Raw genomic sequence first — 25993 nt, forward strand, 5'->3', positions numbered from 1 at the left:
CATCTATTAGAACCAATGGTTTCTATGGAAACGTTCAGATGAAAGAATTTTAGACGTGCAAAAACCTGGCACCTGACCAAGATAGGACATGCGTGTACAATGCCCGCATCTAAGGTCCACGCTGCGAGAAAAGATAGGACCTGACCTATCTGTGGTGCATGACGCACAAGAGACTCCTATGGAAGCCGAGGAACACGCAGCTCCCGATTGTACAAACGGGCAATTTCACTACTACCCTGTTTCCCTGAAAATAAGACATAGCACGATTTTCCAGAAATTTTGAGGATGCAAAATGATTTTTCAGGCGTTTTGAGGATGCTTGAAATATAAGCCCTACTCCAAAATTAAGCCCTGCTAACAGTTAATTTAAAAAGTCAATTTAAATAGTGTCCAGGCAGCTATACATGTAAAAAAGTTAAACCTTTTTGAACAAAAATTAATATAAGACACTGTCTTATTTTTGGGGAAACATGGTAATTAAGTTTGAGACTTAATAGCTGGAGATGGCCCTTTCTCACTACTTTTCGAGCAGTTATTCAAGATCTCATCACGCGCCTATTCTGCGCTAAAATCATGCTCATGTGAACAAGGCCCTAATTGGAAAGGTTCCCTGACAAGCTGATTACAGCTGGAACCTGTAACAAGCAGCTGTAATCACTGTGGGATTCAGGTGGCAAGTGATCAATTTTTTTCTGTAGCGCCCCCAAAGGAAAAATGAAGTATTACCCAATTCTCAGTACTCTTCCCTCCAACTTTTAACTTAATATAGTAACATATTGTGTAAGGCTGGAAAAAACACATGTCCATCCAGTTCAGCTTATTACCCCCCAATGCGAATCCAGAGGAAGGTAAAAAAAAAAACCCATGAGGAAGAAACCAATTTTCCTCACTTTAGGTAAAAAAATTCTTCCCGACTCCAATCTGGCAATCAGACCTTTCTGACGTAATCAGTGATATAACATGTAATATTGTATCGCTCAAGAAAGACGTCCAGGCCCCTCTTTAACTCTTTCATCAAGAACGCCATCACCACATCCTCAGGCACAGAGTTCCATAGCCTCACTGCTCTTACAGAAAAGATTTCATGAATGGGTGAGTTCTGCCTCTGATTGGCTGAGCGCAGGGACCAATCAGAGGCAGCTCTCAGCTGTCATTCAATAGCTGAGAGCTGCCTCTGATTGGTCACAGTTCTCAGCCAATCAGAGGCAGCCCTTTCAGCAGACAGGGTTTTTAAATCCCCGCCTGCTGAATACTCCTCAGAGCAGTGCAGGAGAAGAGCCGGCTGTATGCGGCTGAGCCCCGGCAGCTGCAGAGACAGCCGTGGCAAAGGATCGCGATCTTCACTATATGTTCTCAATGGGTCGGCGCTGCTGCCGGCCCCATTGAGCGCAAGGTGAAACCCCTGAATGCGACAGCATCTAGGGGTTTCACATACATTAAACACCGGTTTGCCACAGTTACATGCGTTCTCCAAACTGGTGTCCTATCATTTTTGCCACGTGCGTTGGTGCGCATGTAAAATTCACACATGTGACCGCTGCTATTGAAAAGCATTGTTTCTATTTAGATGTGGCCAGCAAATGCAACTAACAGACGCGCGTACAAACGCCTGTGTGACTGAGCCCTTATTTTGGAACCATATGGTGGTATTATTGTATGCAGGCTGTACATGACAATATTATCTTGACAATATACGAAGGTATTATGTGAGCTGTAGCTTATATTTTCTTGGCAGTATACAGTATGGTGATATTATCTGAGCTGATTATGATAGTATTTTCTTGACACTATATGGTAGTATAGCATTATATATGCTGTATATGACAGTATAACCTTGGTGTGCTGTAATGGTATTATATATCTGTATATGACAGTATTATCTTGGCAAATATAGGATTGTATTACATGGGATGTAAATGACAGTATTATCTTGACACTACATCACAGTATTAGAAGTATATGACCTCTATGTGACAGTATTACCGTAGCAATATATGACAGTATTATATAAGCAGTACGTGAAAGTATTATCTTTGCACTACATGACAGTATTAGAAGTATATGGGCTGTATATGACAGTGTTATCTTGGCAGTATATGGTTGTATTATATAAGCAGTATATGACAGTATTATCTTTGCACTACATGACAGTATTAGAAGTATATGGGCTCTATATGACAGTGTTATTTAGGCAGTATATGACGGTATTATATAAGAAGTATGTGAAAGTATTATCTTGGCACTACATGACAGTATTAGAAGTATATGAGCTCTATATGACAGTGTTATCTTGGCAATATATGACAGTATTATATAAGCAATATGTGAAAGTATTATCTTGGCACTACATGACAGTATTAGAAGTTTATGGGCTCTATATGACAGTGTTATCTTGGCAGTTTATGATTGTATTATATAAGCAGTATATGACAGTATTATCTTTGCACTACATGACAGTATTAGAAGTATATAGGCTGTATATGACAGTGTTATCTTGGCAATATATGACAGTATTATATAAGCAGTATGTGAAAGTATTATCTTGGCACTGCATGACAGTATTAGAAGTATATGGGCTCATTATGACAGTGTTATCTTGTCCAGTATATGACAGTATTATATAAGCAGTATGTGAAAGTATTATCTTGGCACTACATGACAGTATTAGAAGTCTATGAGCTCTATATGAGAGTGTTATCTTGTCCAGTATATGACAGTATTATATAAGCAGTATGTGAAAGTATTATCTTGGCACTACATGACAGTATTAGAAGTCTATGAGCTCTATATGAGAGTGTTATCTTGTCCAGTATATGACAGTATTATATAAGCAGTATGTGAAAGTATTATCTTGGCACTACATGACAGTATTAGAAGTCTATGAGCTCTATATGAGAGTGTTATCTTGTCCAGTATATGACAGTATTATATAAGCAGTATGTGAAAGTATTATCTTGGCACTACATGACAGTATTAGAAGTCTATGAGCTCTATATGAGAGTGTTATCTTGTCCAGTATATGACAGTATTATATAAGCAGTATGTGAAAGTATTATCTTGGCACTACATGACAGTATTAGAAGTCTATGAGCTCTATATGAGAGTGTTATCTTGTCCAGTATATGACAGTATTATATAAGCAGTATGTGAAAGTATTATCTTGGCACTACATGACAGTATTAGAAGTCTATGAGCTCTATATGAGAGTGTTATCTTGTCCAGTATATGACAGTATTATATAAGCAGTATGTGAAAGTATTATCTTGGCACTACATGACAGTATTAGAAGTCTATGAGCTCTATATGAGAGTGTTATCTTGTCCAGTATATGACAGTATTATATAAGCAGTATGTGAAAGTATTATCTTGGCACTACATGACAGTATTAGAAGTCTATGACCTCTATATGAGAGTGTTATCTTGTCCAGTATATGACAGTATTATATAAGCAGTATGTGAAAGTATTATCTTGGCACTACATGACAGTATTAGAAGTATATGGGCTCTATATGACAGTGTTATCTTGGCAGTATATGACGGTATTATGTAAGCTGTAATTATGTAGCAAATGGAGAGAGTTAAATCTATATTTGGCACTTCTCAGCCCTGCAGGGTATATTAGTATTTTTAACCTGGGAAACTGAATCGCGGCACATCCCGACTCTCTCTACATCATGCGATCGTGGACGTCGCTCTGAGAATGCAGCCATGAATAGGGTGTTCTCCCTCTTGGATTATGTGGCCTTTCCCAGACCTCTAATATAAATAGAATTACAATGAGCTGGTTGCTACTAGAGATGAAGATGTCTGAAGATAAGCTCACCATTTTATCAATGTCATCAATGTGTGGAAGATGACCTAGGGTGCTATGCAAATGGTTAATGTTATGTAAAAGAACAGACGCTGGGGACTATCACCCAGCTTTCCCAGGGTACAGACTGTGGAGCTACATAGTGCTACATCACCTGCCGCTGAATAGCGCATCAGTTGTCAGATTTTCTATGCTAACTTCCAGGAAAGTTGTGTGACAACCTCCATAGTAGCCATAATATTAGACATGTAGAAACAAGTATAACAATGTGCTAAACAAGGACCAATGTAAGAAGTCTGTGCTGTAGAGCTGAACATACACTGAATGGACACATTATTAAGACCCCGGCCCTTTTAGGATTGGCGCGTCCTTGTATAGAAATTATCACCATGACCCCGGAGTGCAGCATAAAATCATTGGTGTAATCGTGGAAAACATCCAGCGAAAGGGGATCTTGTCGATGGAGAAAACTCATCACTGAAAGGGGTCAGTGGAGGATGTCAGGAATCATTCTGACCAACAGGTGCCGCACAGTCAGGAGCAGCCGAATACAACACTGGGGCTCCAACTAACATGTCCGAATGCACAGCTTACAATTTCTCAGTACAAATGAGCTATAACAGCAGACGACGAGTTCCAGCGCCATTGTGTAAAAGACAAACAGAAAGGCGAGACTTCAATGGAAAAAAACCCACAAAAATTGTATCACTAAGCAGTGGAGAAACATGTCCTAGTCAGATGCGTCCAGATTCCTGTTGCCCCGTGCTGATGGGAGTCAGAGTTTGGCACAAGCAGCATGAATTGATGACCCCTTCTTGTCAGCTCATCAAAACATGTCAGCACCTCCATCTATTTAGACTCCAAGAAGCTTCCTGTCCGCAGGGGCCGATATCCTTGCACCACATAGTGAAATCTACGCCACAACAAACTGCTACCGTTCTGAAGGCCAAAGGAGGTCCAACGCGCTACTAGATGGGGTCTCCAATAAAGTAGACGCTTGGTGTACATTATATTTGTTTCCTTTCGTTCTGACCTCAGTATTATTTAGCGCTTCTTAACTATCCATGACTTCTCTTTTAAAAGCACATTGTAAACGAATGTAATAAACAACAGATGTAGCAGAGTTATGTATGTCATGGTATTGGTTTGTATTGGTTTAGCTATCTGGGATGTAAACCATGGATAACGTGAAATGGGCCAAAAACCAAATCTAGGTGTGCTATGCCTGTCTATACCAAATACATCAGCGGTGCATGATATTGGCTGCGGTGCTACAATATAGCACATGAGTTGGGCCAAATAATGAGAACTCTGCTCTGCTAAATCTGTCTATACCAGGTTAATCTGTCGTGCATCACATCTGCATAGATAACACGTGAATTGGTCTAAATGACAAACACAGCTCTGCTGGGTCGGTCTATATCAAGTGAATCCGAAGTGCATTGTGTTGTGTTGTGTAACCACAGATAATGCATGAATTGGGCCAAATGTCAAATGTAGCTTAGCGTCATACATCTTAGCTGCCATAATGGAGACGGGAAGGAATTCTCCCCCCAAAATGGGCTAAATTGGCTTCTGCCGTATTGGTTTTTTTTGCCTTCTTCTGGATCAACAAGTGGGGGAAAGGGAACAGGCTGAAATAGATAGACATGTGCAGAGTGTTAAGGCAGCAGTATGCAGTCCTAAGAAGGTTGTGAGTTCAATCCCTGCTTGGTTCAGGTAGCCGGCTCAAGGTTGACTCGGCCTCACGTCCTTCCAAGGTCAGTAAAATGAGTACCTTGCTGTGGGGTAATAAATAAATTACCTGAAGGTGCTGTGGAATAAATTGGTGCCATACAAATAACAAGTTCCTTCTTCTTTCAGCCTAACATACTGTGTTCATGTATGTGAAGAGCATCTGCAATGTACCATGTTGGCTGTAACCAAAGAATTAGCCCAAAAACAAAGTCAGCTCTGCTATATCTATCTACATTGCGTGCCTCTGAAGGACGCAGTAGCACCTTGCAGTGCTCACACCTGCATTTCCTTCTCTGTAATGAGATTATGGACTTGCATGGAGAAGATGAAATAATCACCACGTGGAACCTTCCAAGAAATATGATGTAGATTTTCATTGTGCCAACAACAATTTGCTGGTGATTTGTGTCTCCATTAGCGGGCCCAGCGGAGTGGGGCACATCCGTCTCACGGAAGACGTGCCAAGGAAGGGTGTCGTCATTCTGTCCAGTCATCAGAGCTTGTATCTGCATCTTCAGTCCCAGCGCTGCACTCCTGAGCTTTACTTAATCCGCCTGACTCATACCAATTTGGAGGAATTAGGCGGATTAGACCTGCAGGTAGATGTCCTTAGATACCTTGTTTGGGAGTAAATAGGTTTACATGGCATGGTAGTGCGGACAGTGCGGAGCCAGCGCTTCGGGGGTCAGCATCTGGCGTCTACGAGGGACACAGTCAGCGGTGTTTGACACGGATGTTGGGATCGCTACTCCTTAACTCCTTAAGAAAACAGCCTACTTTAGCCCTAAGGGTGGATTCAAACGACCGTATAGCGGCTCGGCTTTCACGCCGAGCCGATATACGGTGTACTTGTCCGCGGGGGGGGGGGGGGGAGAGCCAGGAACAGGAACTGAGTTCCCGCCCTTTCCCTGCTATTTGCAATGGGAGGGGCGGGGGCGGAGCTAGGCGACGGGACTTTGGGGTACATATGACATTTTTAATCACTTTTATTGCGTTTTGTGAGAGGTGAAATGAACAGAAAAAGTATTTTGGTTTTGTGTGTTTTTTTTATAGCTTTTGCCCTGCAGTCTAAAAAGTATTTTCAAATTATTGTACAGATTGTTATAGATTTGGCAAAACCAAACATATGGCCGTTTCGGTCTTTTATTTTAAAACAAATAAAGGGAAAAGTAAACAAAAGGTTTTTACATTTTTTCCCCACCTTCAGGGGGCTTGAACCTGCGATTTTCAGGCTGCTCAAAATACACTGCAGTACTTCTGTACTGCAGTGTATTGTGTGATTTCCTTGTCAGCACTTGCTATGGCAGACCCTGTGGCCACTATTAGGCCTCCAGGTACCATGTAGCCCATCAGCCCTCTGCGATTTCATGGGAAATAGCCAATGATGTCACAAAGGGAGCAGCCTTCCTCTGTTAACTCCACACATTCTGTATTCAACATTAAATTGGCATGCAAAGGGTTAACAGTGGTAATGGGTGTTCACAAAGATGCCTACTGTTGCAGTGTGAGACTGGCTATCACTCACAGTGGGCTCCTGCTGCAGTACCTGAGCCTGCACCATCCATATTACATATATATATATATATATATATATATATATATATATATATATACACATCGTTTTGCACAAAGCTCTTCTCACTCAGGGCGTATATACACACTCTTGGGTGGGGAGGTATTACAGGTCTCATCCACTCATATGTACATATAGCTTAATCACTGTGTTATAAAAAGTTCAGCAACTTTCTAATCGACTGTGTTTCTAGAGATTGCTGTCAGTGAACGGAAACAATGTTTTTAGTATGAGAAAGCTAAAATCACGGACACCCTAAACCAGCTTCTATTCTACTCCTTACGTAACTGTGAACAGATTTGCAATGCACTCACTCCAGCAGGGGATAACTTTACAATGATGTAGTTGCTGATGTACATATTTACCAAGCGACAAAGGCTCATGGGGGTCTGTGAATGTGATGTCAGCGGAACTGGTTTGTGTTCCACAGTGACGATAGGGGGACATGGGAAAATTGCAGACTTCATCAGGGTTACAAAATGAGTAGAATAAAAGCTGGTTTTGGACAACCCCTTTAATAAATCGGTGTACAGATGAGATCTTGCTACAATGTATCAGGTCTTGAGGCTAGCATAGCTACATTGCAGCAAAGCAACCATCTGTGTGATTATAGCTACATCAGGATGGGTTTTCATCACTCATCCAGGGTAGAGGGCAGCTACAAAAAGCCTTTCTCACTCTGAAGGATCTGGCATATTCATGCATTATATAGGCAGTCCATTGATTTTAATGAGAACTGTGTAATACTTCAGTTCACCTGTGGGGGAGCTGCAGGGAAATTGAAAACTTAACTAATTTACTGACAGGTTCCTCCACAGATTACAGCTGATCACGGGCATCCCAGCAGCAAAATACCCCATGGTTAGTTTATGGACTGGGGACCCTTCAAAGAAAGAGGTGTGGTCCAAAACTTAAAGCCCCTTTAAAAAGAGTTTTGACAATGTTTTGTTTTAAGGGAATTAATTGCAGGGGGTCAGGGGTTTACAGGGTGTCAGCCTGATGATAGCAGGTGCTGCTGGGCCTGTAAATGGTGGCAGGTGGTAGGGTGTCTCCTGCAATGCCATGATAGTTACACAGCAGAATACTTTGTCACACACCTCATGCATGAAGTGTCTGATCTGATTAGCAGCGCTGTCACCAGCCCTAAATGAAAGCTCTCCCTCTTCCATTTTCTCCTGCTCACTGTCTGTCACATCACTGCCCATCTGGATGATTTGTGGGAGTTCTCCCCGGAAAGGAGGGGTGCAGATTAGAACTTCACTGAGCCAAAGAAAGCCTACATCTTCTAATGTTATTCTCTAACCTTGTGCTGCAAAAGCAAATGAACAACAGATTGTGCAGCAGCGGTTCAAGATGGATAAAAAGATGGAGAAACAGACAGATATGAGAAAGATGGATAGATAGATGGATAGATAGATAGATAGATAGATATGAGATAGATAGATAGGAGATAGATAGATAGATAGATATGAGATAGATAGATAGGAGATAGATAGATAGATAGATAGATAGATAGATAGATAGATAGATAGATAGATAGATAGATAGATAGATAGATAGGAGATAGATAGGAGATAGATAGATAGATAGATAGATAGATAGATAGATAGATAGATAGATAGATAGATATGAGATGGATAGATAGATATGAGATAGATAGATAGGAGATAGATAGATATGAGATAGATAGATAGGAGATAGATAGATAGATAGATAGATAGGAGATAGATAGGAGATAGATAGATAGATAGATAGATAGATAGATATGAGATAGATAGATAGGAGATAGATAGATAGATAGATAGATAGATAGATAGGAGATAGATAGGAGATAGATAGATAGATAGATAGATAGATAGGAGATAGATAGATAGGAGATAGATAGATAGATATGAGATAGATAGATAGATAGATAGATATGAGATGGATAGATAGATAGGAGATAGATAGATAGATAGATAGATAGATAGATAGATAGATAGATAGATAGATAGGAGATAAATAGATATGAAACAGATATTAGATAAATAGAAAGTTAGATAAATAGATATTAGATAGATAGATATATAGATAGATTATGGATAGATATGAGAGATAGAAAATGCAATAGATATAAGATAGATAGATAGATATCAGATAGATAGATATGAGATAGCTAGATATGAGATAGATAGATATTAGATAGATAGATATTAGATAGATATAAAATAGATAGAAAGGTAGATATATATGAGATGGATGGATAAATAAATATATATTAGATAGATAGATATCAGATATATATTATAGATAGATATGATCTAGATAGATAGATATGAGATAGATATCAGATAGATAGATAGATAGATAGATAGATAGATAGATAGATAGATAGATAGATAGATAGGAGATAGATAGATAGATATCAGATAGATTATAGATATCAGATAGATATGATCTAGATAGATAGATATCAGATAGATATCAGATAGATTATAGATATCAGATAGATAGATAGAGAGATAGATATTAGGCTGCCTGTCCACGGGCGAGGTGGAATATCACTAGCGATATTCCGCTACGGGGGAGCAGGGAGAAGAAATGACAGGTCTCCACAGAGAATCACAGCAAATCGCAGCATGTCGCTATTTGAATCCCACGAGTGGAGAATCGCTATGATTCTCCGCTCGTGGACGTCGGGCAGCGCTTTCCATAGTAGTCTATGGAAAGCATTCAGTGCGTTAACCGCAGCCGGATTATTGCCGCGGAAAACGCTGTGACATATCGCCTGTGGACAGGAGGCCTTAGATATCAGATCAGGATATCTATCGATATATCTGACATGCCAGAAGTCACAGGACAGGAGCTAATATCCAGTAGGACTCCACTTAACCCAGTGAAGTGCAGCAACTTGATGTGGCGTGGATTTCACAAATGGACAGAAGACGTCTGGAGAGATATGAAGCCGTCTGGATAGCCACCCACAGCCCTGTGGTATTTGTAAGTGCAGGATCTCAGGTGTGAATGGACCTCTCTGACACATCCCATAAATGCTGGATTGGGCTCATGTTGGGTGAACAGTAACTCTTCAGAATGCTCCTCAGACCAATTGTGGACAACTTGGGCCTGATGGGTCAGTGCATTATCCTGCTGGAATATCCTATAATATATGGGGGTACATGAAGCGTAGCGGGCAACGGTCACCAAGCAGTGAAGCCTAGCGGGCAATGGTCAATGCCAGTCGCTTGTCTGTTCGCACGCACGATTCTAGCCAGATACCACTGGTCATGATCATTAAGCAGCCGTGGGTGACCACTGTGGGTGGTAATGCCTACTATGATGTATTCCCAGTACATATGTGACACTGTAGAACAAGGAATGTTAAATGCCCGCACAACTTCAGAAATGGAATGTCCTATCCGTCTGGCGCCCGCTATCACGCCTCAATCACACTCCGCTAATTCTCGTCGTCTTGCCATGAGCACGCTGCCCGGTGTTCAACCTCACAGGATAATACTTGCTAGTTATACAGGTGTGGGTGTTCCCAAGCTGTCACGGCACTTCATCATCAATTTATATACTGCGACTCCGGGACTTTTGGCACGTCGATGTAGGTAGACAGGTAGTTAACACATGTCATATCTGATCTGTATCAGGATTTGGTGGTAAGAAGACAACTTGACAAATAAATGGAGTAAGGAAATTATTCAGGGAAAAGACATAGAAAGCAGGCTGATGATACTCTGCGGCGGTCCGACAGAGCCGACATACATAATACAGTATATGACGTCTGCCACTGGGATAAACAGTACACAATCGCTTTTTTCCGGCACCATTATTTCTGTTCGGTGGTTTTCAAAGTGACATAAATCAGGATAATCACTAAATAATGGAAAGCTCTGTAACTTTCTAAAAGAGTTAAGGGACATTCATAAAATCTTTATGGCAGCTTGTGGCTTAAAAGAGTCACAAATTTGTGTCCAAATTTGTATTTGTGCAAAAATTAATGTTTTTTTCATTATTGCACTAAACTTGCCACTTTCATCCAAAACCAATAAACTTCTATATATTTTATGCCAGATGATGGCGCAAATTATGCAAGAAATGTGTTAGTGATCTGATACATTGTAACGACCCTGCCCCTGTGTTAGTGATCTGATACACTGAAACAACCCCTGCGCCTGTGATAGTGATCTGATACACTGTAACAACCCCTGTCCCTGTGTTAGTGATCTGATACACTGTAATGACCCCTGTCCCTGTGTTAGTGATCTGATACATTTTAATGACCCCTGCCCTGTGTTTGTGATCTGACACAATGTAATTATTAGAGATGAGCGAGCACCAAAATGCGAAAAAGTCGAACTTTCCGCGATGCTCGAGGGTTCATTTCGAGTAATGAACCCCATTGAAGTCAATGGGCGACCCGAGCATTTTTGTATATCACCCATGCTCCGCTAAGGTTTTCATTGGTGAAAATCTGCAAAACCCAAGAAAGTGATGGAAACGACACAGAAACAGATAGGGCAGGCGAGGGGCTACATGTTGGGCTGCATCTCAGGTTCCCAGGTCCCACTATTAAGCCACAATAGCAGCAAGAGTGCCCCCCCCCCTAACAATTTTTACTTCGGACAAACCCTCATTAGCAAGGCACACCTTAGCTAAGCACCACACTACCTCCAACTAAGCACCACTGCCTCTTCTCCTGGGTTACATGCTGCCCAACCCCCCCTCACGACCCAGCGTCCACAGCGCACACCAAAGTGTCCCTGCGCAGCCTTCAGCTGCCCTCATGCCACACGCTGGCCTCATAGCCACACCACCCTCATGCCTATTTATAAGTGCGTCTGCGATGAGGAGGAACCACAGGCACACACTGCAGAGGGTTGGCAGGGCCAGGCAGCGACCCTCTTTAAAAGGGGCGGGGCGATAGCCCACAATGCTGTACAGAAGCAATGAAAAATCCAATCCTGTGCCACCTCCGTCAGGAGCTGCAAACGTGGGCATAGCAATGGGGAATCCATGTGCCACACAGTATTCATTCTGTCAAGGTGTTGCATAGCTCAATCCACACTGCAAGGGGAAAGCCGTCTGCGCTCTGCCCCCTACCCAAGTCAGTCAGTGTCTTTGTGCCAGACAGGTCAAACACTGCGATGGGAACTAAGTGGGCACCAACAGCATAGGAGGGTCCTAGGAAGCCCAAGACATGAACAAAAAATAAATCTGAGCGGCCAAACATGGCAGACTTGCACCGCGCCCACGACATAGGCCTCGGCCCACAGCTTCAGCAATGCTAGGCAGGAAGCGGACTTTCACTGCACCCAGGACATAGGCCTCTGCACAAACCCTCAGCAATCGCGGGCCTACAGCGGACTCCTATGCTAGCGTAGCTGTGAACGTCTCATTAGCGCTGTATTGCTCCTGTAGTTTGTCCCAATGCAGTGCCCCGGATAGTAGAGCTAACGTCAGATAAAATACAGGTGGGCTTCGGCCCACACTGCATGCCCCAGTCAGACTGGGTTTTTTTTATAAATAGTCACAGGCAGGTACAACTCCGCAATGGGAATTCCGTGTGCACCCACAGCATGGGTGGCTCCCTGGAACCCACCGGCTGTACATAAATGTATCCCATTGCAGTGCCCTGGACAGCAGAGCTAACGTCAGATTAAATACAGGTGGGCTTCGGCCCACACTGCATGCCCCAGTCAGACTGGGGTTTTTATAAGTAGACACATGCAGTTACAACTCCCTGTGGACCCACAGCATGGGTGGCTCCCTGGAACCCACCGGCGGTACATAAATAAATCCCATTGCATTGCCCTGCACAGCTGAGGTAACGTCAGATAAAATACAGGTGGGCTTCGGCCCACAGTGCATGCCCCAGTCAGACCGGGGTTTTTAATACATAGACACAGGCAGGTACAAATCCCCAATGTGAAGTCCCTGTGGACCGACAGCATGGGTGGCTCCCTGGAACCCACCGACGCTACATAACTATATCCCATTGCAGTGCCCTGGACAGCAGAGCTAACGTCAGATTAAATACAGGTGGGCTTCGGCCCAAACTGCATGCCCCAGTCAGACTGGGATTTTTTATAAGTCGACCTCATCGTCGAGCGGCTCTTCCTCCGAATCCTCTGTGCGCTCCTCCCTCGGACTTACTTCAATTACTACTACCTCACTGATAGACAACTGTGTCTCATCGTCATCGTCCTCCTCACCCACTGAAAGCTCTTGAGACAGTTGCCGGAAGTCCCCAGCCTCATCCCCCGGACCCCGGGAACTTTCCAAAGGTTGGGCATCGGTCACGACAAACTCCTCTGGTGGGAGAGGAACCATTGTTGCCCAATCTGGGCAAGGGCCTGAGAACAGTTCCTGGGAGTCTGCCCGCTCCTCAGAATGTGTCATTTTCATGAAGTGAGGAGGCTGGGAGGAAGGAAGAGCAGCAGCCAGAGGATTCAGAGTTGCAGCAGTGGACGGCGTAGAAGACTGGGTGGTCGATAGATTGCTGGATGCACTTTCTGCCATCCACGACAGGACCTGCTCACACTGCTCGGTTTTTTAATAAAGGTCTACGATGTGGACCCAAAAATTGTGATATGAAGCTGGGGACCCCAGAAACTGTCCTCTCTCCTTCTCCCGCAGCAGCCGGCTGCGATTCATCTGGACCAGAAACTCGGCCTATGCCCACAACCTCACGTGGAACTCCGCATCCTCGCCCACATCCACGTCCTCTGCCCCTACCCCTACCCATCAGCATGCTGGATTAAGAATCGAGCAGAGACAGAGCGGTGTAAAAATGTTTGTGAATTATTGCCGCGCAGTTGGTGGCTGCCAGCAGTAATATAACGCTAAATGAAGCCAGAGATAAATTATAAGGAAGGCTGCACGCAGGCCTTGCTGTGCACTATGCAGTTTGGATGGACATGAAGTCCCACAGGCCACGCAGGCAAATGCACTGGGTCACCGGTAGCTGTAAAAAGGATTTCTTTTTTTTAATTTCCTTTTTTACTATGCAATGCAGGCTGAGGCTATGCAGTGTGTATTGCACTTTCAATCTATGGGTGTCTGACACACCATACATTTCTGAGGCAGCACGCGTGTGGTGTAAAAAATTTGTGGTTTCTTGGCGTACACTTGGAGGCAGACAGCGCTGACGTTACGCTAACTGCGGACAGAAAAATATTTAAATGAAGGCTGTACGCAGGCTCTGCTGTGCTATACTGAGGTACTACAACTCCCAGCAACCACGGAGTTAAATGCACACGGTCACAGGTAGCCCTAAGAAGGACCGTTGGGGTTCTTCTAGACAGGATTCTACACTACCACTGTCCCTGCCTGACCAATACTGCCCCTATACTTAAGTACAGCCTGCAGCCTGAGAACGCTACAGCCTGCACGCCCGATATACATTAAAAAAAAGTGCAAAACTGCTCACAGCAGCCACAACAGTAATGCACTAGGTGAGCTGTGGCCCTAAGAAGGACCGTTGTGGTTCTTGAAGACGCTAACACTGTTCCTATAGCAGCATCAGCAGCACTTTCCCTGATCTCTCTTAGCATGTGTCTGTGGCGAGCCGCGGGCGGGGCTGATTTAAATACTTGGGGGTCACTTGATCTCCCCAGCCACTCACTGCAGGGGGGTGGGATAGGGCTGGAATGTCACAGGAGGAAGTTGTAATGCCTTCCCTGTGTTTCTATTGGCCAGAAAATGGCGCAAATTTCTCAGGGAAAGAAATGGAATTGACTCGAGTGCCGCGTGGTGCTCATCTCGAGTAACGAGCGTCTCAAGTACCCTAATACTCGAACGAGCATCAAGCTCGGACGAGTACGCTCGCTCATCTCTAGTAACGATCTCTATCCCTGCGTTAGTGATCTGATACACTGTAACGACCCCTGACCCTTTGTTAGTGATCTGATACATTTTAATGACCCCTGCCCCGTGTTAGTGATCTGATACACTGTAACGACCCCTGTCCCTGTGTTAGTGATCTGACACATAGTAATGACCCCTGCCCCTGTGTTAGCGATCTGATGCACTGTAACAGCCCCTGCTCCTGTGTTAGTGATCTGACACATTGTGACAACTCCTGGCCCTGTGTTAGTGATCTGATACAAGGGTAACAATCCATGTGTTAGTGATCTGACACACTGTAATGATCCCTGTCCTTGTGTTAGTGATCTGATACATTGTAACGACCCCTGCCCCTGTGTTAGTGATCTGATACATTGTAACGATCTCTGTCCCTGCGTTAGCGATCTGATACACTGCAACAACCCCTGCCCGTGTTAGTGATCTGACATACTGTAATGAGCCCTGCACTTGTGTTAGTGATCTGACACACTGTAACGATCCCTGCCCCTGTGTTACTGATGTGGTACAGTGTAACAACCCCTGCCCCTGTGTTAGTGATCTGATACACTGTAACAACCCCTGCCCCGTGTTAGTGATTTGACACATTGTAACGACCCCTGCCCCTGTGTTAGTGATCTGATACACTGTAACGACCCCTGCCCCTGTGGTAGTGATCTGATACACTGTAATGACCCCTGCCCCTGTGGTAGTGACCCGACACATTGTAACGGCCCCTGTCCCTGTGTTAGTGATCTGAAATACTGTAACAGCCCCTGCTCCTGTGTTAGTGATCTGACACATTGTGATGACTCCTGGCCCTATGTTAGTTATCTGATACACTGTAACAATCCATGTGTTAGTGATCTGACACACTGTAATGATCCTTGCCCCTGTGTTAGTGATCTGATACACTGTAATGATCCTTGCCCTTGTGTTAGTGATCTGATACATTGTAACGAGCCCTGTCTCTGTTAGTGATCTGACACATTGTAACGACCCCTGCCCCTGTGTTAGTGATCTGATACATTGTAATGACTCCTGCTCTGTGTTAGTGATCTGACACATTGTAACGATCTCTGTCCCTGCGTTAGCGATCTGATACACTGTTACAACCCCTGCCCGTGTTGGTGATCTGACATACTGTAATGAGCCCTGCACTTGTGTTAGTGATCTGACACACTGTAACGATCCCTGCCCCTGTGTTAGTGATCTGATACACTGTAATAACCACTGTCCCTGTGTTAGTGATCTGATACACTGTAATGACCGCTGTCCTTTGTTAGTGATCTGATACACTGTAACAGCCCCTGCCCCTGTGTTAGTGATCTGATACACTGTAATGACCCCTGTCCCTGTGTCAGTGATTTGACACATAGTAATGACCCCTGTCCATGTGTTAGTGATCTGGTACACTGTAACAGCCCCTGCCCCTGTGTTAGTGATCTGACACATAGTAATGACGACTGTCCCTGTGTTATGATGTGGTACAATGTAATGACCCCTGTCCATGTGTTAGTGATCTGGTACACTGTAACGACCCCTGTCCCTGTGTTAGTGATCTGGTACACTGTAACGACCCCTGTCCTTTGTTAGTGATCTGATACACTGTAACAGCCCCTGCCCCTGTGTTAGTGATCTTATACACTGTAATGACCCCTGCCCCTGTGTCAGTGATTTGACACATAGTAATGACCCCTGCCCCTGTGTTATGATCTGGTACACTGTAACAGCCCCTGCCCCTGTGTTAGTGATCTGACACATAGTAATGACCCCTGTCCATGTGTTAGTGATCTGGTACACTGTAATAGCCCCTGCCCCTGTGTTAGTGATCTGACACATAGTAATGACGACTGTCCCTGTGTTATGATGTGGTACACTGTAATGACCCCTGTCCATGTGTTAGTGATCTGGTACACTGTAACGACCCCTGCCACTGTGTTAGTTACTTCTATTTACCTACAGCAAGCAGAGATTTTGGAAGTAGTGGGGAATTGGAAGAGATTAAATGCAGTTTTTAGACATAATTCACATACGAAGTGTAGACTGCGCCGCCGGCTGATTCATCAAAGTCATGTCGGAAGATAATGTGCATAATTACCAGCATCACCCTGACATGTTCCCGCTTAATTCTACCTTTAGGTTGGAGGCCGACAAACCACCGGGTGCGACGCTACCACTCCAATCCAGACTATTAATTACACTAAGAGAATTTTATGTGACTCCAAGAAGCCGCCAAAGAAAAAAAAAGTAAAATGTGTCGCCCAAATGGCGTTTCCACAGCCGCCACCTTATGTCTGTGTGCTATTAGGGCACAAGATGCCATCCATCTGACATGAACCTGGTGACACGGACTGGTTGAACTCCATACATGCCTCATGTCACTGAATGACCTGGATTCTAGGAAGGCAGGGTCATGTCCTTTGTAAGAGAGTCACCCGGGAACCTGCATAGAAAATAATCATACACTCTCCTGCCAAAAGCAACTGGACTTCTGAGCAAGAATCATTAGTATTTATTTCCATATATTACTACTTAGTGGGGCTCCTTCGGCCCTAATGACATCAGATAGTCTCTGTGGCATACTTTCTACTAACATCTGATACACTTTAGCTGGTATTTCCCTCCATTCATCCTACAAATGTCTGGTGAGTTCTCTCACAGAAGATGGATGCTATTTACATTTCCTGACCCAATGATCTAGATTGTCTCAAAGCTGTTCAGTAGGGTTCAGGTCGGGACTAGGTACAGGCCTGTCCAATCGTGGAGCATCCATATCCTCAAACCAAAATAAAACAGTGCTGGATTTGTGACAAGGCGCGTTATCTTGTTGGAAGTATGGCCGACCCTTCCCAGAGTATTACCACGTTGTTGGCAGTACATTATTGTCTAGAACGTCAAGGTCACCTCAGTGGTCATGGTTCTTGTCACTACAACCAATGGACCAAGACCATGCCATGTAACACATCACTAGGTCATAACAGAGCCTCTGCTGTACTTACCTGTTGGTACAACACACTCAGGTGAAAAGTGTCCCCCAGGCTCCTCCACACCCAGGTACATCCATCTTATGTGAATAAGGAGTAGTGTGATTCGTTACTCCATAAAACATTCTTCCATTGCTCAACTGTCCGATGATGACACTCTGTTCATCATTACAGACAGAGGCCGATGCGTCTTGTTTTAGGGGACTCACCAGAAGTTTGCAGGATGAATGAAGGGAAATACCATCTGAAATGTATCAGACATTAATAGAAAGTATACCACTGAGAATATCTGATGTCATTAGGGCCAAAGGAGCCCCACTAAGTATTACCATATAGAAATAACTACTACCTTTGATTCTTGTTCAGGTGTTCACTTACTTTTGCTAGGATAGTTTACCTTGCAACATTTGCATCCCCACTTGTGGGACACGGTTTAACCCCAACTGCAATCAGCCATGGCACACTCACTAAACATCCCTACAATGCCCACTTTTGTGCAAGGCTGCATAGGCTCTGCCCAGTTTGTGGTGGTTGGGAGTGTTGTATGATCACATACTGAAAGGACAACCATGGTAGAAATCCGTGCGTTCAATGCAGATTTCTCCCTTGGATTTTTATTTCTACTGCTGTTGATCCGATCTGATATCCATCCGAGAAACATGTATCTATATTGCATTTGCAAAGATGTGATTTTAATGCAAGTGTGATGCATTTTGCGAGAAAACTCCATCGCCCTCAGATTGCAGCACTTGTGATTTTCACGTACATGAAAAATTTGTGTGAAAATCGCCCATTATCCACCATGGGAGCAAAAACAAAATCACATCCCACTCTGCATGTATATGCCTGTGTGATTTTTTTTTTTCGACACTTAGAGGGTATAATGGACGATATTGCCCAAAAATAAGGCAATTTTTCTCCCACATTGCTTCTTCAAGTAACAGTGCGAGAAAAAAACTGCACATGTAAGGCTGCATTCACACAGGGCGGCAAAACCGCCCGTGGCCGCTAATCTCGGGATTAGCCAGCTATGTGGACGAGATTCCAAAGATTGAGCATGTCTGTTTACTTTCGTTTTTTTGTTTATTTACGTTGCGGCCGCGCTCTACTCTATGGGAGAGCCGGCCTCAATGGGAAAGAATGCGGCCGGGCCGCTTCAAAGCCGCTGCGGTTTAGACCGCGGCGGTTCTCCCGGCGGAAATCTCGCGGTTTTTGCTGCGGCCAAACCGCGAGATTTCCGACGAGAATCCACCCTGTGTGAACCCTGCCTAAATGTTCCCATTAAGAACAACGGTCTCTTTTCCCGTGCGATTTATGTGCTTCGCACAAAGATTGTTTCGTGGCACTGCCTTTGTAAATGCACCCTAAGGGCTCCTTCACACTGGAAATCGTGATATGATACTGAGAAAATCTCGGCAGAATGGCAACTATTTTTACGCGATTTTCGTGCATCAGCGCTGAATTTTCTTGCAAAAACATTTTGCCGCGATTTTTTTGCGCAAAATCAATAGGACTTTCTAATGTTAAAAGCGTATCACATCGCAAGTTCATGCTTCGTGGTGCGATAAATAGGAGGCGTTCATGGGAGTTAACAAAACAAAATGCAGAAAGATAGGACATGGCGCAATTTTTTTCTCTTGCAGCGCATGAGGGAAAACATTGCAAATGTATAGGAAACCACAGAAAATCACTGTTTTCATAATTCTGTGTTTTGACTCGCATGATTTTATCGCCAGTCTGAGGCTAACTTCACACAGGCAAGTATAATATGGGGCCGTGATCACAGTCCGTTATCGCGCCTGCCAACATGTGAATTCCCTGTGGATTCAGGGTGTTCTTGTAACAAAACCGCCTCGCATCACTTCAGGGAAACCTTGCATTGCACTGCATGCACTAAGCACGGGGTGCGATGCTGCCGCAGGCCCCACTGAAAGCAATGAAAGATGCGATGTGAGAACACGCACAACAGCAGAACGTGCCGCGATTTTTTCCCTGCAGGAAGACATCGCTCATGTGTGTGACTCTATTCAAAAGAATGGGGTTCATATTCGTGTGGGATCTGTGTGTCTCGCGATGCACAAATCTAGCTGGATTTTCTCAGCTGCGTGTAAACGGCCTAAAAACAGATCCATTCAAAACACAGGACAGTAAGAACCATATGTATGGCTTTCCCTTTGCTTCAGTCGGTCATAGACTTCAATGCAAAAAAAAAAAATGTGCGTTTTCCGCTCAGTTTCCATTTTTGAGTTTAAAGGAGCCCTGCAAGCTGCGCTCCCTCTAAAAAGATGAAACTCAGACGGAATATACCCTAGGAAACCCATCTGAGAGAAAAAAAATGTATTGCCCTCTATGGGTTCCGATTTTAATCAGATTGCTTCCGTTTTTTTTATTAACCCTTCTTATCCCAAAGAAAACAAACATGGAAAAAAAAACAGATTGCCAGACGCAGATGTGAATTCACCGTATACATCACACATGGTAGATGGGGCGCTGATACGGGGTTTGCAGCTTCAGGTTCCCCCTGGGGTCTCACACTGGAGACCTATATGTGTCCTTCATTGGAAGCTCCCACCCAACTCTCCTGGGCTCATCAATGGCAACTTTGCCCACGGCGAAACCTTCCTTGATGCGACATCTGTGTTTCGGATTCGTGTCTGTTGTCGCGGTATTGCTAGCGGGCTCATCTAACCTATAGACTAATGTCTTCCAAACTCCTGTCCTCAGGACCCCCAACAGGTCATGGTTTGAGGATATCCTATAGAGAGGACACCTGTGGTCATATCTGTGGCAGTGACAATTATTACACCTGTGCAATAATGAGGAAATCCTGAAAACCCGACCTGTTGGGGGGTGTGAGGAGGTTGGGAAACACCGCTCTATATCCTATACAGTCGGAGGACTGCGGGCTGCCGGACTATTCATTACCCATAATGAATGCCTTCGGCTTCCTCTGGATTTGCACAACCATAAATTTGATGTGGGTAAGAGCGGCCGTGCCGGCACATAACACCGAGCAGCCAATTTCCTTGCGGTTTCATCTGTGCTGTCAATCTCGCTCTCTCTCGGCAGCGGCATTATCTGCATTTTATACCCAAAGCTATGACATTCTTCTTCATTCACAGCCGTATTTATGGAGAAAGAAGCTAAAGCGCGTCGTGGGGCTCCATACAGCGATACACTGCAATCCGCGGCCTGCAGGCGAGCACGGGCGCAGCTGCTCAAAACAAATACCTAAGACGCTTATCTCGAAAAGTAAAAAAATTCTTGAGCCCGTGTCACACAAGCGTATGCAAATTGGCGTGCATAACAAAAATCGTGAATAATAGTCGCGACTTGGTTGTGGCTATTCTTCATTCATGCGATTTTCGGCACAGATGCGGGTAACGTTAAAACGCAACACCCATGTGAAAGAGGCTCTAGAGTGTAGGTAAATGCTATCAGGCTTAGGCCTCTTCCTGCCCCCGGCAGCCGGCAAGGGGTGGAGAGGGGGAGGGAGTTTAGCACACTAGCTCTGCTAAGCTCCCACCCACTCCCCTCGCTGGCAGCTCCCATAGGCTAGGGAGGGAGTTTAGCATGACTAGCTCTGCTGAGCTCCCACCCAGTCCCACCCCCCACCCTTGCTGGCAGCTGGCAAGGAGCGGAGAGGAGGAGGGAAAGGGGAGGGAGTTTAGCAGAGCTGAACTCTCTTCTCCCAGTCGACGGTACTCCAGGCTGCGGCGTAGGGGTATTCTGGCATTTACTACTGATGACTTATCCTCAGGATATGTCATCAATAATTGATTGTCTGGTCTACCACTCGAGACCCCGCTAGTCAGATGATCCTCCGACCGACTCTCAGTGCAGCGGGACGTCTGCATTGGTGATCAGAAGTGGACCATTACCACAAGTCATTGCTCCCATTGATTTTAGTCTTCCATTAGGACTTCTTCACATGAGCGTGTTCGGGCACGTTTCTGAGCACGCAAAATCTGCATTTTAGACGCATATTTCGTGCGGGCACAAAAAAGTAGGACCTGCTCTATCTTTCTGCGTTTTATACGACCAAAGTCCCAAAGAAGTCTATGGTAGGTGTGCAAATACTCAAGGGGAGGGTTGTGCCACTGCGCAAAATGCGGGAAAAGAAGATAGCTGCCCTTATTAGGCTTTAATATCCATTCAGTTCCACAGAAACGGAATATCACACGTGTGTGAACTGGCCCTACACGTGCAAAAATGACAGTAGTATGCGCAGACACGTCTTGATTATACCCCTCTCCAAACATATTTGTGCAAACGCTCGTGTGAAGCCGCCCTTACACTTTCGGCTCTGTCTCCAGTGCAAACGTGCGGCTCAGCTGCACAGATAGCGGGCCCATGAATCAGCTCATTGGTAGAAATCCTGAACGGCAGACCTCCACCGATCCGCTATTGATATAGGTCATCAATAGTAAATGCCTGGATTATACCTTTAAACTCAAGTTAGGTTACATTCACACAAATGATTTTAACGTCCGATTTTTTAATTGAAAAAATTAGTCCGAAATCCGACGTAAATTGAGCCCCTTTGTTTCAGTCTGAATATTCACATTGGCTTTTGTACTCGGACAAACAGTCTAAGTACAAAAAAAATGGCAGCACGTCCTATTTTGGTGCGATCGCCCATTCAAATCATTGGGTGCATTACAAGAAATGGATTGCGGTTGCGCGGGCGATACACTTTGAATGCATGTGACTGTGGGAACCATAATAAAATATGAAGAGGACCAGGCAGTGCAGAGCCCGTACATTGATGTGTTTTTGGCATGTGTATAAAACAGATGCGAATTGCTTGTAAAAATCTCAAAAACACATGAAATTCGCATTAAAACCTGATCAATTTTTCAAAAATGAAAAAAAATTACAGTCAGGTCCGATCTTCTCCCAGCCGGAATGAACAATGCTCTTTTGCATGTGCATCGGTGTACCATCCCATACCTTTTGCGCCGGCAGGGCATTAACACACATAGGGCCCATATTTACTTAGAGCGGCGTTTCATAGACCGGTCCCAGTAAACTAAGTGCCAGCAGCAGTGCAACAAAATTATTAAAAGGCACAAGCCGCTTAATAGATTTATGGCATCCCATGCGCCAGATGGAAACCTACCCCAGCTGAGAGCTACGAACTGGTGGAGGTTTCACCTAGAATTTAGGTTCTGGTGTGAATTATGGCAAGTCTGATGGTCCATGCCTTGGCCACGCCCCTAGCGCGAGGCACTACCCACTTTATAAGAAACTGTCAGACTTGTTGTAAAACTGCAAAAACTTACTGATGCACCAAAATTGCGACTTTTGTACTTCGGAAATAATACATATTAGAAAATTGCAGGATCTTTCTTGATTTAGCCTTATACAGCGAGCCCTCCTCCCACCAATAGATTTGTACTCTTAGGGGAATGTGTCTTCCCGTCGCGATTGAGTTAGCGAGATGCAAAGAGAACCAAACAGAATTTGCACAACACAGTTATGAGTAATTAAATGAAGGAGCGCGAAACTGCGGCGATTCATGTAAAATGCGTTGGGGATGAGTAAGATACGATTAGCATGTACCTGAAGGGCAGTGTGAAGGAATCAGAAGTGACAGCGGTACCAGGGGAAAGTAACTTAAAGGCATCATCCCTCTAGTGCCACACAGAGTCTAATGACCATTCGGGCATTGGGGTCATTCCCATGGCTGCAATGAGCACACAAGCCCTGGGTCAGAAGGTTGAGCTAGAAGAGGTAAAGATGTTATCTGGGGTATATGGGGTCCCATGACCCTAATTCCCTTGGGGCCCAGACAGCCCCAATCTGGTCCCGCATGCTGAGAATGATAAATACAAACCAACCTGAAAAATGGCTATCCAGGCATAGCCAATGTTATCAAAATTGATGGCCCCTTTGTGAGGATTCAGATCTCCGGGTTTGCATACGTTGTAGTACTGGTTTAGATCACAATTGTTCCTGCTGCCGAATTCCGGGAAGTTGAAATTAGAGCAGTCGATTTTGGCCGGGATGTCCTGGCATTTCAACATCCCATTGTCTCGGTGAGATGAGCAGATGTACGGGTTATCCTCAGTATCATCTACCTGATAATACGGCTTCAGGGAGGTGAGATTGTAACTGCTGGAGAGACACAAACAAAAAGAGGTCAACATTTTAGACCCTGTAGCAAAGTTTAAGCATCGCCCTACAAATCTGTAACACCCCTTATTATAGAGATATACATAAGCCCTGCCTCATTACAGTTCTCTAAATGGGACAGTCACATGCCATTGTTGGGAAGTATCCTACTAAAAGTAATTGAACACCTGAGCAAGAATCAAAAGTAGTATTTATTTCCATATGGTAATACTCAGTGAGGCTCCTTTGGCCCTAATGACATCAAATACTCTCCGTGGTATACTTTCTACTAACGTCTAATACACTGCAGCTGGTATTTCCCTCCATTCATCCTACAAATGTCTGGCGAGTTCTCTTAGAGAAGATGAATCGGCCAGTCTACAGTAGTGCAAGGGGCGTTATCATTGGACAGTTGAGCAATGGAAGAACATTCTATGGAGTGATGAATTAGATGGATGTACCTGGGTGTGGAGGACAATGGGGAATGCCTTTTGTCTGAGTGTGTTGTGACAACAGGTAAGTAAGGCAGAGCATCCGTTATGGTCTGGGGATGTGTTACATGGCATGGTCTCGCTCCGTTGGTTGTAGTGACAAAAACTATGAACACTGAGGTGTACCCTGACATTCTAGACAATATGTTTTTGCTGACAACGTCATAATACTTTGAGAGTGGTCAGCCATACTTCCAACAAGACAATACAAAATCTAACCTTGTTTTACATTGGTTTGATGATATTGATATTCCACCATTGTACCGGCCTGCACACGACCTGAACCCTATTGAACATCTATGGGAAGAACTAGATCGTCAGGTCAGGAAATACGAACAGTGTCCATCTTCTTTGAGAGAATTTGCCAGACATTTGCAGGATGAATGGAGGGAAATACCAGCTGCAGTGTATTAGATGTTAGTAAAAAGTGTACCGCAGAGAGTATCCAAAGTCATTAGGGCCCAAAGAGCCCAGTAAGTATTAAAGGGGTTGTCCCGCGCCGAAACGGGTTTTTTTTTTTTCAACCCCCCCCCCGGTCGGCGCGAGACAACCCCGATGCAGGGAGGTAAAGGAAGCTTACCGGAGCGCTTACCTTAATCCCCGCACTCCGGTGACTTCAATACTTACCGCTGAAGATGGCCGCCGGGATCCTCTGTCTTCGTGGACCGCAGCTCTTCTGTGCGGTCCATTGCCGATTCCAGCCTCCTGATTGGCTGGAATCGGCACGTGACGGGGCGGAGCTACACGGAGCCGGCATCCTGCACGAGCGGCTCCATAGAAGATTGCAGAAGACCCGGACTGCGCAAGCGCGGCTAATTTGGCCATTGGAGGGCGAAAATTAGTCGGCACCATGGAGACGAGGACGCCAGCAACGGAGCAGGTAAGTATAAAACTTTTTATAACTTCTGTATGGCTCATAATTAAAGGAGATGTCCCGCGCCGAAACGGGTTTTTTTTTTTTTAAACCCCCCCCCGTTCGGCGCGAGACAACCCCGATGCAGGGGTTAAAAAAACCACCCGCACAGCGCTTACCTGAATCCCGGCGGTCCGGTGACTTCAATACTTACCGCTGAAGATGGCCGCCGGGATCTTCTACCTTCGTGGACCGCAGCTCTTCTGTGCGGTCCACTGCCGATTCCAGCCTCCTGATTGGCTGGAATCGGCACGTGACGGGGCGGAGCTACACGGAGCCGCTCTCTGGCACGAGCGGCTCCATAGAAGAAAGCAGAAGACCCGGACTGCGCAAGCGCGGCTAATTTGGCCATCGGAGGGCGAAAATTAGTCGGCACCATGGAGACGAGGACGCTAGCAACGGAGCAGGTAAGTATAAAACTTTTTATAACTTCTGTATGGCTCATAATTAATGCACAATGTACATTACAAAGTGCATTATTATGGCCATACAGAAGTGTATAGACCCACTTGCTGCCGCGGGACAACCCCTTTA

At 44.7% G+C, this 25993-nt stretch overlaps 1 protein-coding gene across 4 annotated transcripts in view; it reads right to left on the reverse strand.

Moving 5' to 3' along the window:
- CACNA1H (calcium voltage-gated channel subunit alpha1 H) overlaps window positions 1–25993 on the reverse strand; it is a 490224-nt gene that overhangs the window by 154182 nt on the left and 310049 nt on the right. For all 4 annotated transcript variants that reach the window (XM_066576606.1, XM_066576607.1, XM_066576605.1 and 1 more), the window contains exon 7: window positions 23782–24058. In XM_066576606.1, the coding sequence (XP_066432703.1) occupies window positions 23782–24058 (277 nt within the window). The remainder of the gene's footprint in view (window positions 1–23781; window positions 24059–25993) is intronic.

The sequence above is a fragment of the Eleutherodactylus coqui genome, chromosome 8, assembly GCF_035609145.1.
Source record: "Eleutherodactylus coqui strain aEleCoq1 chromosome 8, aEleCoq1.hap1, whole genome shotgun sequence".
NCBI lineage: Eukaryota > Metazoa > Chordata > Amphibia > Anura > Eleutherodactylidae > Eleutherodactylus > Eleutherodactylus coqui.